General features: G+C 37.3%; 1 protein-coding gene across 7 annotated transcripts in view; it reads left to right on the top strand.

Moving 5' to 3' along the window:
• LOC124171937 (dihydropyrimidinase) overlaps positions 1–13,799 on the top strand; it is a 212,517-nt gene that overhangs the window by 183,129 nt on the left and 15,589 nt on the right. For 4 of the 7 annotated variants that reach the window (XM_046551375.1, XM_046551373.1, XM_046551377.1 and 1 more), the window contains 4 exons: positions 560–687; positions 776–955; positions 1,364–1,477; positions 7,192–7,424. In XM_046551375.1, the coding sequence (XP_046407331.1) occupies positions 560–687; positions 776–955; positions 1,364–1,477; positions 7,192–7,424 (655 nt within the window). Of the gene's footprint in view, positions 1–559; positions 688–775; positions 956–1,363; positions 1,478–7,191; positions 7,429–10,983; positions 11,217–13,799 lie in introns of those variants that run through there. The other 3 variants (XM_046551374.1, XM_046551379.1, XM_046551380.1) reach the window with 2 other exon arrangements.

The following is a 13,799-nucleotide window of genomic DNA, read 5'->3' as shown; positions in this document are numbered from 1 at the left end:
TATATTCTTTTTCACAATGGCTTTGAAAAAATATTTATGGTCCTATTGATTACGATAATCATTGAATTTTACTACTGTTTTTTAAATAATATTTTTGAGGGTTTGCTATCGAAGTTTCTTCAAGAGTTTTTATTGTTTTCTACTCCTCCACTGATATTTTGAACCCTTAGCAAAGATAAGTTAGATTGTATATTAAGAACTCTAAAGTTACAATATCGGCAGATTTGCAGTTAAATGAAAATGAGACATAAATGGGAGGGAAAACTAGAGTATTTGGCATAAATCTTATGGGCATATATTCATCTTCCTCGGATTGATAAAACTCATAAGAGTGTGCTATGCGGAGATGAATCTCTCACTTGTTCTATCTGAGGGAGAAGGACCACCCAAAATTTTGATGATGACGTTTGTCTCCTTTTTTCTCCTCCGCATGAAAATCTCTCCATATTTGTTATTTTTTTAGATAAATAATTCTCCCTTAGTTTTTACTGGATAATTATGCCCTCGATTGGGTATTTTATTCAAATGTAAGTGGCAATTTTAATTTATTCACCCACAGTGGACTTTGTGATACCTGCTAAAGGAGAATCATTACTTGAAGCTTATGATAAATGGAGAAGTTTAGCGGATGAAAAAGTATGCTGTGATTATGCCCTCCATGTTGCAGTGACATGGTGGTCTGACAAAGTATGTGAATGCAATTATCTGAACTCATACCTATCAAATTATGAGAATTTTATTTGAATCCACTTATGTCCTTCATTTTATTTCATAGGTTAAGGAAGAAATGGCACTTTTATGCAAAGAAAATGGAATTAATTCTTTTAAAATGTTTATGGCGTACAAAGATGTTTTCATGCTTGAGGATTCGGAGCTCTATGAAGTTTTTGAAACCTGCAGAGAACTGGGAGCTGTTGCACAAGTTCATGCGGAAAATGGTAGCGTAATTGCAGAGGTAAAGGCATTAGTCTTGTTATTCCTTATAACCTCAATATCTAAAATTAAAGTCACCTCCATTCAAATACAGAAATTGTAATGTGGATTTTATGGCCCAAACTGAAGTTTTTATCTATGTTTTATTTCTCAAAGAGATAACGTTAGTTTGCTCGTGCATGGTTAACATCATATTCTAACAAATTTTGATTAATTTGGACTTATTACGTCCTATCTGAAACACTATATTCCTTATGCATGGTAATAGCAATACTTAAGGGTAAAAAATGGATTCTGGTTACCCTTGAAGTAATGTTTGCAGATGAATTAGTGATTCTTTCCAGTTGCTCTTAATTTTGGAAACTGAGGTGGTCCAAGAAGTAATGGAACTTGAAATTAGCTACAAATGTTTTTAAAATTCACTTCTCAGAACACTAGGAAGCTTTTGGCAGCCGGTGTGACTGGACCAGAGGGTCATGCACTCTCAAGACCTGAGGAAGTGGAGGAAGAAGCTGTTCACAGAGCTGCTATGATTGCTGGACAAGTATGTTCTGAATTATATTTGCCGCTCATACTTGATCATCCAAGTCATAAGCTCAAAATTTATCAGATATTTTGTTAGTTTGAAATTTCTAACAATATTCTCCTCTCCTATTTTTATTAACCATTTGATTAAAGTTTATAGCTAAAATTCTATAAAAATCATATTTAACGTATTGGATTTATAACTGTTGACTTTAGTTGTCTAGATATGGAGAATAGAGGATGGTAAATAGACAGTAAATTCCATTGCTGATTTTGAGTTATCTAGTGGCTATTAACTAATTAATTTTTCTTTGCTACAACTTTTATGGTAAATGTGAGTATGCCTGATATCCCACTAACTATAAGAATTTTAATAGCTTGAGCTAACTCATTGTGGTATCTATACCCAGATCCAATAGCCTCTGTAAATTGAATTAATTGCTCTTGAAGATTTAGTTACGTGGCATGTAAATAAATGAAACATTGTTGAAATTATTAGTCTTGTGGAGCTTTAGAGTTCACCAGTATGTTTTCAATTGCTTATCTCATCGTCAGCATCTCAACTGAATTTACTTCCTATATTAACTCTTGGATGTTCAAATTCAAATTTAAGTATACCGGGACTAGCCACGGTGATAACTTTTACGGGAGTCACCCGCAATGCACAATTGTGCGAAAAATCCACAGAGAAAAAATCATTCGCCTTGACCGGGATTCGAACCCGGATCCCTCGATTTCCGGAAAATAACGGAAATCGAGGGATCCGGGTTCGAATCCCGGTCAAGGCGAATGATTTTTTCTCTGTGGATTTTTCGCACAATTGTTCAAATTCACTCTGTCTCAATTGCTTTTGGCTATTGCATCTGGGATTACTCTAGAAATATGATGGATTCTACTGATTGCTACTGTACATAAGTGGTTATTCATCACTGATGAGTATTTTTAAATATGAAGAAGTTTGGCTATCCTCTTGACGTTGCATTGAAAGAAAATTATGTAAATTTGCCCAAAAGAAAAAAAAATTTTGATGGGAGTTACCATGAATGCACAGTTTTCACATTGGTTTACAGTGAATCTAGCTCATATTAGCTTGGTCATGGCTCACCTACCCTGTTAATACATGATGATGGTATATGTATTGCCAGTATACAGGGGTAACAAGGTGGCTCCATGGAAGTCACTTTCAGGCAACTGCAGTAGCTTCCAAATATTCATGCGCTCATACTCTGTACTTCCATTCATGTTTCAATTTTCATTGTATAAATATTTTTTCTATGGGGACCATCTGAGAGTAGCTGGATTTCTCATTTCATATTGTTTTGATGTTACTGCAATCATCAGGATTTAAAAACTGGGTGTAACCCATGTAGTAGTCCTTCTGCGGAATGATTATGCGGGCTAAATCATTGCATAGATAACATGTTTTTATGTAGCAATGCATAACCTTTATTAACTCATGTAATTAATGTACAGTTAAATTGCACAAGTATTATGATTAACTGTTTTTTCCTTAATTGAAAAGAAGAGAAGCTTAAACTCACATTGAAGTTTTGGTATTAAAAAAAACTACATTTAATGGCCTTACAGTATATAATTAGACAATGCTCTTTAGGAGATCTATTCCTATGGCTTCATCTTTCAAAGTAAGTATTAATCCTTGCTACTATAACTACCTAATACACCCTTGTAGAAAAAGATATTTTTGGTACCAGTTAAAATGTTAACTTAATAATATGTATGCATCTCAGTCATCACATTATACAAAGTACAGTTAGTGGACATATATTATAAATGTAGGCATTTTTGTTGCTTATATTAGTGAACAATATGAAATACATGCTTGCATTAAAAATGTAATGCAAACAAAATAGAAACGAAAGGTGCTCCTCCTACACATTAACACAGGGGTTGTCGACTTATAAAAAATGTTTGGGGGGGCCCCTACTGAGGGTCTTGTCCCAGGAAATTTTATAAATAGTGAGTTTTAAAATTTTTATAGCATTTTAGAAGATTCATATGGTGAACAATAGGACCTAAAAACTTGACTCTCAATAACTTGACACACTGGGAAAAATTGACAAGCCTGACACATCTTTTCCTTCCCACCATATCGAATTTTCGAGGGGGCTCGGGCCCCATCAGGCCCTATGGAGTCTGCGTCACTGCATGAACAGTAAGAACACTGTATTTCCCTCACTCTCTCCCTATCTTAGGAGGGTAATGTGTGAGGACTTAATTTATGTAATGTAGACTAAAGCTACTTGAATTTATTTGTAGTTGTGGTAATTAGGTATTCCTTGACTAATTTTTGGTTGCTTTGCCATGCACTTTTAATGCATATTAAATAATACTACTGCATGTCTTCCATTTGATTCTAGTTGGTATTTTGTGAATAAAGATATGTTTTAGAACTTGATAGAGCAACTGGTTAATGGAAAGGTTTTTTTCCCAATTAGCAATTATTCTCTCATGTTATTTTATTTGATTATATATTATGCATTTGTCTTAAATTATACAAAGCAAAATTTGATAAAATCTTATTAGTATCTCATATGTGTATGTTTATTCTTACATTACTTGTTCACCTAAGTGTTTTGGACACATGTGAATGCAGTTTCTTATTGATAGTACCTTATGCAGAAGAAGGGACAACTTAGTTGGCCACTTTTTGAGGCATGATGTTCTGATGAAGACAATCGTTGAAGGACTAGTGGAAGGGAAAAAGGGCAAGGGACGGCCCCGAATGAGTTATATAGGACAGGTTATAAAGGATGTAAAAGAGAAGAAATATGTAGCTATGAAAAGATTAGCGGATAGGAGAGAGAAATGGAGAGCTGCGTCCAACCAATCTTAGGATTGTTGACTAACGATGATGATGATGATGATGATGAGTTTTCTTTTGTGGGTCAGGTACATCACAGTCAAACTGATGAAGTAAGGCATGTTTTACAATAAAACCATGAAAGAAAGATGTGATTTATGCAGTAAGCTACTAACTAAAATAGAATTTGCTTTAATCTAATTCCAAAATGAAAAATAATGTGCATATTACGCCAAAGGAGAGGAGTACAAGTTCTAAATTTTAGGATTGAATGTAGGATTTAACGAAATCTTGAGAGAAAATTTGCTAGGAAAAAGATAAAATTGCCAGGAAAAGCAATTGGTGTGAAAATTTGGCCAGCATTTTTACACTTTTAAAGCTTAAATGTTTAAAATGCTGTGTACATTGTATGCATAGGTTTGAAAAAGTGATCCTCAAAAAATGTAGACAGTTTTAGTAAAATAAAGTTAGTCCAAATATTCCTTCATAGTGATAGCCGGGGAGGAAATGAAATACTCTTTTACCACAACGTTTACCATTTGACCTTGGATTGATAATACTAGCACAGCATAGTACAGTGGAAACGAAACCCTAGGGCGGGCTCGTGGGGATACACTCCTGGGGCAGGGACTGTAAGCGCTAGCTTTTCTCCTCTGCACCCAAAAGGGGAAGGACGGGAAGGAACAAAGGAGGAGGCGCCGCCGCGATGAGAGCGCGACGACGCCTCCTGGGAGGGGATAGGGAAGGAAGGGAAGGGACGAGGAATCCTGCACCGTCACAAGGCGGGCGGGCCCTACTAACAGCGAAACAAGCGAAACGCAATTAATATTCTACCAATCCTAGTGGATTTTCCTATGAGGAAGAAAAATACATCGATCGAATTGGTAGATACAGCATAGTACAAAGGCTTAGAGGGTTCTGGGCGAACCCTCTCTCGGGATACAACACACCGGGGCCCGGAACCAAGCCTGAGGCTTATACGCCAGGACACCCGGGGAGGGGCTGGAGAGGAAGGAAAAAGGATAGAGGCGCCGTCGCGATCGGAGCCCGCCGACGCCTCCAGGGAAAGGAAAAGGGATGGAAGGGCGGGGAATAGGGTTAAAACACTCCAGTGCTATAGAAGCAAAAGAGGCCCTACCTAGCGAAACCATGCGTACGCAATTTCTCTACCACCATCCCGGGGAGATTTTTCTATGAGGAAGAAAAATCCCAATGAGAGGGACAGTGGGAAACAGCATAAATGGCAGCGTAAATGGCAAAAGTCTTGCCGTATAAATGTGAGGATAAGGCTATGTAAGCTCTCCCATAGTCAGTTTGTGATAGATTTGAATAGGCCAGGTTATGGTGCCTAGTATTCCTCTATTGTGATAGGAAATAAAATTTGTCGTTATTTTGTGTGTGTTAGTAAGTTAAGCTGTGTAAACAAATCCAGGAGATTAAATTTATATATTTTCTTGACAGTTGAGATTTACTCTTTCGATCCATTTTGGCACACCTGAGTTGGTTGGTTAGAGAGTTTTTGTACTGGTCTAAGCTAATATGTGCAGGATGCTGGTCATATAGATTATTTCTAGAAACCCTTGGATATAAAGGTACAATTTGGAGGGCGTGGTTGAAAATGTTTTCATATTTTCAATTCATAAATATGAGTGATGATGGCTATGTTGCTGGAGTAACATTGTTGCATGTGGGATGACGGACATTGCTTAAAAGATATTACGATGCTTTAGAAGCTGATGAGATACCTGGGTTGACTTGTCTTTATATTATTTTGAAATTATTTCCTTTCTTGAAGGAAAGGCTCATGCTCAGCTTGCATGAATATAAGTTCTGCATCAGAATGTGATTTATAGATTTATACTCATCATCAAGGTTTTTACTCCAGGAAATTTTTAATGGAAGAATCTTACGTAACAGTTCACTTAGCTTGAACTTAGCACATATGCCTGTGCCCTTCACTCCTCTTTCTTATGCCCCTTCCAAGGGTGTACCCAAGATCAAAAACAGGGGGGTTGGGGGAGGGCAAGCCATGTTGTAGGTAAGATTAAACATTGAAAAGGTGAATGAAATCAACATTTTAAAGAAACTGTAATAGCTCTTTATTAGTTTTTAAAATTATTTGCTTGAAAAAATATTATTTTCCTTAAAGACATTTGCAATTTTTTCTTCTCGGGGGAGTAGCTGCCCCCTCCTGCCCCTCGCTGGGTACTCCCATGGTCCCTTCATATGTTGATTTGCACCATTTAATGTTGTGAAGTCCTCAAGGGGTGTTAGTTTTTCAATTTTACCATTAGATTATTTTGATTTCCTCAAATTTATTTCACTTTACCTTGCCCGTTGATACACAGGTTTTTTTACCCAGAAAGTAATGCAGTTAAGACCTTCAAAACATTAAATTACAATTAGACGCTGTTTCAAGTATTTCATCTTCAGGAAGTTATCATTTTGCATGTTTGCTGACCTTCATGAATAAATTTATTTAGGAATAAAATAGCTGAACATGGTCACTAGAATTGCAGATCAGTTGCTGGGTTAATCCTTGGATTAACCATTGAGGATAGTACAGATTAGCTTTCCAGGATACTTCATTTGCAGCGCAGGTTCTGTTCACATAAGGCTGGGAATTCTTTTATTAAATATGCTAAAATATTCAGAATGTACCAGATTGGAATAAATAATTCATTAAGAGGGAAGGATTTTTTTAAAAATACCTATAATTGAATTGAAAATAATTGCATTACTTTTTGGACAAATCCTGTATAAGTAATGATCTGCACTATGTCATTAAAGTACACCTAGTAGTTGCATTTTACCTTGTTCCAGCCAAGGCATTAGAAGACTTTGTAGTTCCATAAATTTCATCCCTGAATGATTATCCTTTATTTCTTTTGCATGGCATGGCTTTTTTGTAGGTGAAATGCCCTCTCTATGTTGTGCACGTTATGAGCAAATCAGCAGCTGATGAGGTTGCAAATGCAAGGAAGAAAGGCCTCATAGTTTTTGGAGAGCCAATAGCTGCATCCTTAGGCACAGATGGATCGCACATTAAGCATGACTGTTGGAGACACGCGGCGGGGCACATTATGAGCCCACCCATTAGGTCGGACTCAACCACTGGTCAATATCTAATGGAAATGCTTGCCAGGTAAGTATCATGTTAATTCCTCCTTACTGAGCCATCAGTGCCAGCCTATTTGGAGGGGAAGATAAATAGGCCTCAAATAAACTACATTTATTCATTTTATATTTCTCTGACTTGTTAGCCTGGTGTGTTGGTTGGTAATTGTAAAGCGTGGCCATGCTCATGTTTTCAGTGTGGTAAGGAAAATAACTGGTAAACCACTATTGTAGTAAATTAGCTATTATTTGGAGCAAGTGTTGGTGAAAATGGGAAGAAATCTGTCCGCATTTGAATTTCCAGTTTGGCCCAAGATGTTATTCATATTGGATCCATTTGTTTTAAATTATAATTTTCATAAAAGCTTTGATATCAGGCTCTCTTTTAAACTCTATGATAGTTGTTGGCAATTAAAAAAATAGATTACTGTACATTAGGTGGCTATAATGGAACCTATGTGATAAGAAACACTGTGGCGTTCATATGATGTTGGCATTTCTAAAATTTCTCAAAGCAAATGAGGAAGTATCACCTGTATGACTTTGGCAAATATGTCATTGTCATTCCCAAATTTTTACAATTTGTATTGTAAATTCAGCATTTACAATTTTTAAATGAAGTTCTAAGATAAATATTAACTTATATCTTGTTTTCATTATAAACATCGACATGGAAATTGTTACTGCATTGAATACATTAGTATTGATGGTAGAGCTTCGTTCGAAATTTGATGATTCTCAGAATAAAACAAGGAATTCAATTCAAAGTCTGCAATTTATGTGCAAGCAACAATTATCCATATAGTTAATTCATATAAACAAAGCATGATTGACTGCAAACCAATGCCGCTGATAGGATTATAAACCCCAAAAGGACAGAGCCCAACTACAGTCCGGCCGCCGAGAGTTATCCGTTGACAGCTAGAAGGGGTAGGGGGCAAGGTTGCCAGGTAAGAAAGGGAAACGCCCACATGACATGTAAACAAAAGGGTTCTGTGAAGAAAGCAGCCAGAAGGGACGACGAGCGTGAAGGATAAAAAAGGAAGAATCCTCTGTTTCGGCGATTTGCGGAAAGGGCTTATTTTGGTGGTTCAGGATTGTTTCAGTGCTTCATATGCATGTGACAACGTTGCATGACTAGGCAGGGGTGTGAGGTGCGTTTGGGGGACAGCGGTTGGCTGCAAACCACGTTGGCGCAGTGCTCTCCGCCCCTCCTTTTAAAGTGCCATCGGACAACTCTCGCTGGCTGGACTGTACCCTTGGAGTCCGAGATAATGTGGAGTCCCCACTAGGAAGGGTCGAAAAAGGTTGATGTTGAGAGGGTGTGATTATCTGCGAAACCCTTCTTAACGAAAGTCCTGCAAGAATACTCTGTACGGAGCGGACCGAAGAGTCTCTTAGGGATCAGCCCAGCAGTCATGCTAAGGAGAGAACTCCACCGTCTTGAATGGGTTAATAAGCATCCTAGCCTTAAGTAGGGGTAAGTTTCGTATCAGTGGAGCCTCGTTTCAGTTTAGGTTCCCAATTATTATGTTCCCCGTTTTTACAACATTACTGTTACCCAGGGGCGCAGCTAAGAATTAATGCTAGGGGGGGTTTTAGGCACAAGTAATACTTAGGAGTGTGGGGGTATTGCATACCCACCAGGGTAAGCAGGTGTTGTGGGGGGGCCCTCCTCCAGAAAATTTTTAAGAGTAATGGTTCAAAATGATGAGTTTTACGGCTTTCTGAGGGATATTTGATTAATCCTAACACTATGCTATAATTAATGCTGATCCAATAAAGTAAAATGGATTAAACTAAAAAAAATTATCTGGGCTGTGGGGGGGGTTTTATCCCCAAAAATAAGATGCTGCGCCTCTGATGTTACCTGTTACCTGCTTTTACTGACCTATTATTGGATATTGCTACTAGCTCCCAACTAAGGGAGCTACATAGAGGCAGCCTTTGGGCCATTTCACATGGACGCGGATAGTCCTTGCTACGCACGCAGGGCGTGGAGAGCAGTTGCCATTGTTCACATAGGCACAGATGAAATCCATCCGCGTCTGGCACAGTGTCAGCTGTGTGTAGCTTGCCAAGGTAGAAGAATGTCATACTGTCGGGAGCAATTCAAGCAATTGCTGTATACCAGGTTAGAAAAAAAAGGAAGAAAAGTGCCTGTCAAAGGAGGTTTTGGGGCTATTATTTTTTTATTGCCTAAATCAATAGATTATTACTCCTGGAGTATGCATTTCATGCTTTTAGATTTTTAAATGACGATATCTATTTTTCGCGATTTAATGATAAGTGAAAATTTGAGCCAAGCCAACTTTAGAATCCTCTTTTTTAATAATCGTGCTCCAAACCTTTGGTATGGATTTACATATTCCATGGACACGATTCAATCGTACAAATTTTGTTCTGGAATGTTAGGCCCTTACCTTATGCCACCAAGGTCAGTAATTGCAATAGGTGTGGATACTTTGCCAGAAATAAGGTTTGATGTCCCATTTTTTAAATTTACATTCTGGTTATTTTGAATGTTAGGGAAAATTTTTATTGCTCAGGTTATTCACAAGGTGTAGCTGACAATTCTCATGAATGCTAGAATGAAAGCTTTCTGTTTTCATAGTTTTATTCTCTACCACCTCAATGAGACTATTGGACTGTTTAGTTCGATTAGATTTCAGCTGTGGGTGGCTTTGGTAAAGTAAAGTATTGCAGTCATTATTTGATTCAATTGCTAGGCGTTATAATAAAAAAAACAAAACAAGATCATTCGTTTCAAATGAGCTAAGGTTCATCTGGTGAGTTTAGGTTAAAACTTAGGAAAAATCATGAAGTTCTCCTTTGGAAGAAAGTTCTCTCCAGCTATAATTAATTACATCATAAATGCACCACATTTGGCCCTTTCAAAGCAAACTTCTTTATTTAGATGTAACTGCATTCTCTTTGATTTTTAATGTAATAATTACATTGGAGGCCTATTTTTCCCCTTTTTGGGCATTTATCCCTCTGATATCTCTCTTTTCCTTTTAATCTGTATTTATTTCTTTAACCAATGTCTCGTAGAGTTTTGCACCCAACATAGCCCATTTTAAACCTCTTACCCCACTGGCTAATCCCAATTAAAAATTTGATTAACATATTATCTCTCAAATCTAAAAACTACTGTTTAATTTCCATAGTTTGCTGTTATTACCTTCTCTATTCCTATCAATGGATTTTTGGGGCATTGATTTTTTTTACTGCTAATTTTGAACTAATTGAGATAACCACTACTCTCAGATATGAGTTTTGTGTATGTAGATGTGAAAATTTCATAGTTAATGCTGTATGCCACTTAACTTTTTTGCTGCTCTGTAATACTACTGGAATTTGGAATGTGTTGCATCATTGAATTCTCCGATGATGCTCTATGGACACTTTTCATTTTCCCTGTAATCACTTGCCTCCTTAGCTGTTTAATCTATTGGTCTGTATATATGTGTGTGAATGTGTGTATGACAAGGAGCAAGGGAGAAACTTGCTAGGTTAGTGCATATAACCCATATTGAGGAGAGAAGCGTATGTTTTGCGAACTGGGCGGGATTTCCTCTCGCCAGGTGAACTGCCCACTGTATGTGGTACGAGTAATGGGCAGGCCGGCCGGTGATGCGATCGGGGCTAAACAGTCAAAGGGCGTGGTGGTATTTGGAGAAGCGTTGGCCTCGTCTCTGGGCACGGATGGCAGGATGTACTGGAATTCGTGCTGGAGTCACGCGGCCGCTCATGTCACGAGTCCTCCCCTGCGCCCTGACCCCACGACCCCAGTGCACTTAATGAAGCTGCTCTCATCGTAAGTGCCCTCTCTTGTCTCATGGCCGTTTTACGCGGTACACGGAATTGCGCAATCTGACGTACGTGGGAAGGCGCAATCAAAATTGCGTCGTGTAAAGCGGCGAATTGCTAGAACACATGCGAGAATGCGTGGATGCGAGACGGCAAAATAGCCCCTGTTCTAATTTCGTCCATGCATTCGCGCAATTCCACTCCATTTTGGAAATAAATGCAGCTCTAACCTGCGCAATTCCGTGCCCCGTGTAAAACGGCCTTTATGGCCAGAGATTTTGAACGTTTCCGTTCCCAGACAAGGTTTCATACAAGAATTATCCCTTGGAAGAAATTAATTTCCAAATTTGCTTTTCATAGTTGATGGCGAAAGAGGTTGTGTAGGCTGTGGAATGGTAGGATGCACTGGCTGATGAAGGAATCTATTTTCATTTGCCTGGCTTGGAGAATGCTAAATAAATAGAGAAATGATTTGGTGTAGTAAAGCTGATATAAATCTTAAAATGAATGGGGTAATAAGGGAACATTCTGCCTTCTGAATTAACTTAGTCCTCATAAAAATGTGCATGTTTTAGAATTTGAAAAAAATTTATTCTCGTGGTGACTTTTTTTTTTCAAGTTCTTTATCTGAGGGATAACATTAGGGGTGTTATTATGTCTTACATTGCATATAAAATACCTCAAATGTATTATTTTTTGTTGGCCATTAAACTACAAAGCCCTGCTGTGTTATGCAAGTTCTTCTTCATCAGTAAGATAAATCACCTTTTTTTACAAAATCAATAATTTTTGTATTATCTATGTAAGTGTGCTTTTACATCTTAGGTCAACTATTAGCTTCATGTTTTTTTTGGAAAAAAAATTGGATAAATAGTTTGGCAATAGTTGTGCCAATGAACTCTGAACCTATTTGAGAAAAGTAGTGTGCATGAATGCTAATTAAATCCATTTTTGTAGTCTTGATGAAGTCCTATTTTTTTGTTTAATTGATCAATTTACAGCACACCATATTACATGGCATGAAACTGCTTCATCTGGTGACTCTAGTAACAATTGAATGAAAGTAGACACGCAGTTTAAAATTGACTGTTGACAGGTTTTTGGCATCTCATGGGGTTGAATGATAAAGTAAGCAGTTTTCTTAGCTTATTGGCTTAACCACACATTGTTAAAATATTGGACCACTTCAATTGACTTGTTCTGAATGATTGGTATAAGAAATGATAAAGCCATGGCTAAGGAGCGGATTGTGACAATTGCATCCCCTCTCGTAAAGCATCATGATGTGCCCTGCATCGATGTGTATGTCCATGTTCTGCAAATTCAATGTATGTATCAATATCTATGAGACAGACCTCACATATGTGCAAATTTTAAAGAGATTTCAGTATTTCTATGAGGTTGGACGGATGAATCTTGAATTTTGCTCATTTCAGATTCCTTGGTACTCATTTTATTATCATACCCATACCTTGATGCCCACGTGGAAGAATTTCAAATTGCTAAATGTTTTTCAGCATCTAATTGTAGTTGTGGAGTCCCTTATAAAATTGATTAAACTGTTATTTTTCCATAAGTTCATCTCCAATCTCTTGCTCATACTTCTAAATTAGAAACCATAATTTGATGGCAATTTTGCTTATGAATTTTGCATTTATTTTTAGAGAATAATTAATTGTTTATGAAAGAAAATTTAATTTGGTTTTCTAAATCTCAATTGATTACTATTTCTTATTTAAGTGACCTATAATCATTCATAATTCATTCAAGTTTTCATAATGAACCACGATATGTAAACTGCACCCTCTAACGACTCTTGTAACAGTTGCATTACAGGTTGACACATGGTATTGTGTACATCTTATGAGGCAGGGATATTTGTATATACCTTCGGCTCAACCGGTGGTTTTTGGTGATGGATATTACTTAAAACTTATTGCCATCGTTTTGAAATATTTAGAGTATATAGATTAGGCCCTGTTGATCATGTCTCTGTAGCTCGCATTTGAAAATTTTATGCAGCTACTTTTTTCAGATGAAATTTTTGTAATGCTTGAGAAGCAGGAAAATGCTGTAATTAGAGACCAAAAAAGACAAATTATGACCCAAAAAGGGAGAGGCATTATACCTGTTAAGTATTATATCACAAATAAATCGTTCATCATGGAGTTACATATTGGAGTATTTGTACATTATCCTCATCTCGGAATCTTTCTGTGCTACTTCCTTTGAGGTAGCTCTTTCCATCCTGTGAAATGTCTTTTAAGTTGTGTTTATTTCTTTATCCTTGGTGGTGGTGCATGGCGTAGTGGGGCACGGAGAGTTATCTCCTTAGCCTCAAAGAGAGCTTGCTCTCCTATTAGGGAAATTTCTCATCCTTAATCCTTAAAAACTTTAAATCCTTCCAGTAGAAGCTATGTGCATAATTTTTGAAGTGGCTATGAAGCGATTGGGTGCTTTTTGTGCTTGTCTTTAAGATTGATGTGTCATGTCGTAGCGAGGATAATTTTGTGGCTTTAAATTTAGATCTTGTCATTCAATTTGGTATCTCGAAGAATGTGGTTTCTGGATTATGAAGAAGTTCTCAGTC

This window comes from Ischnura elegans, chromosome X (genome assembly GCF_921293095.1).
Source record: "Ischnura elegans chromosome X, ioIscEleg1.1, whole genome shotgun sequence".
NCBI lineage: Eukaryota > Metazoa > Arthropoda > Insecta > Odonata > Coenagrionidae > Ischnura > Ischnura elegans.
The sequence above is the reverse complement of the archived record's forward strand: the minus strand, read 5'-3'. Positions and strand labels throughout refer to the sequence as shown.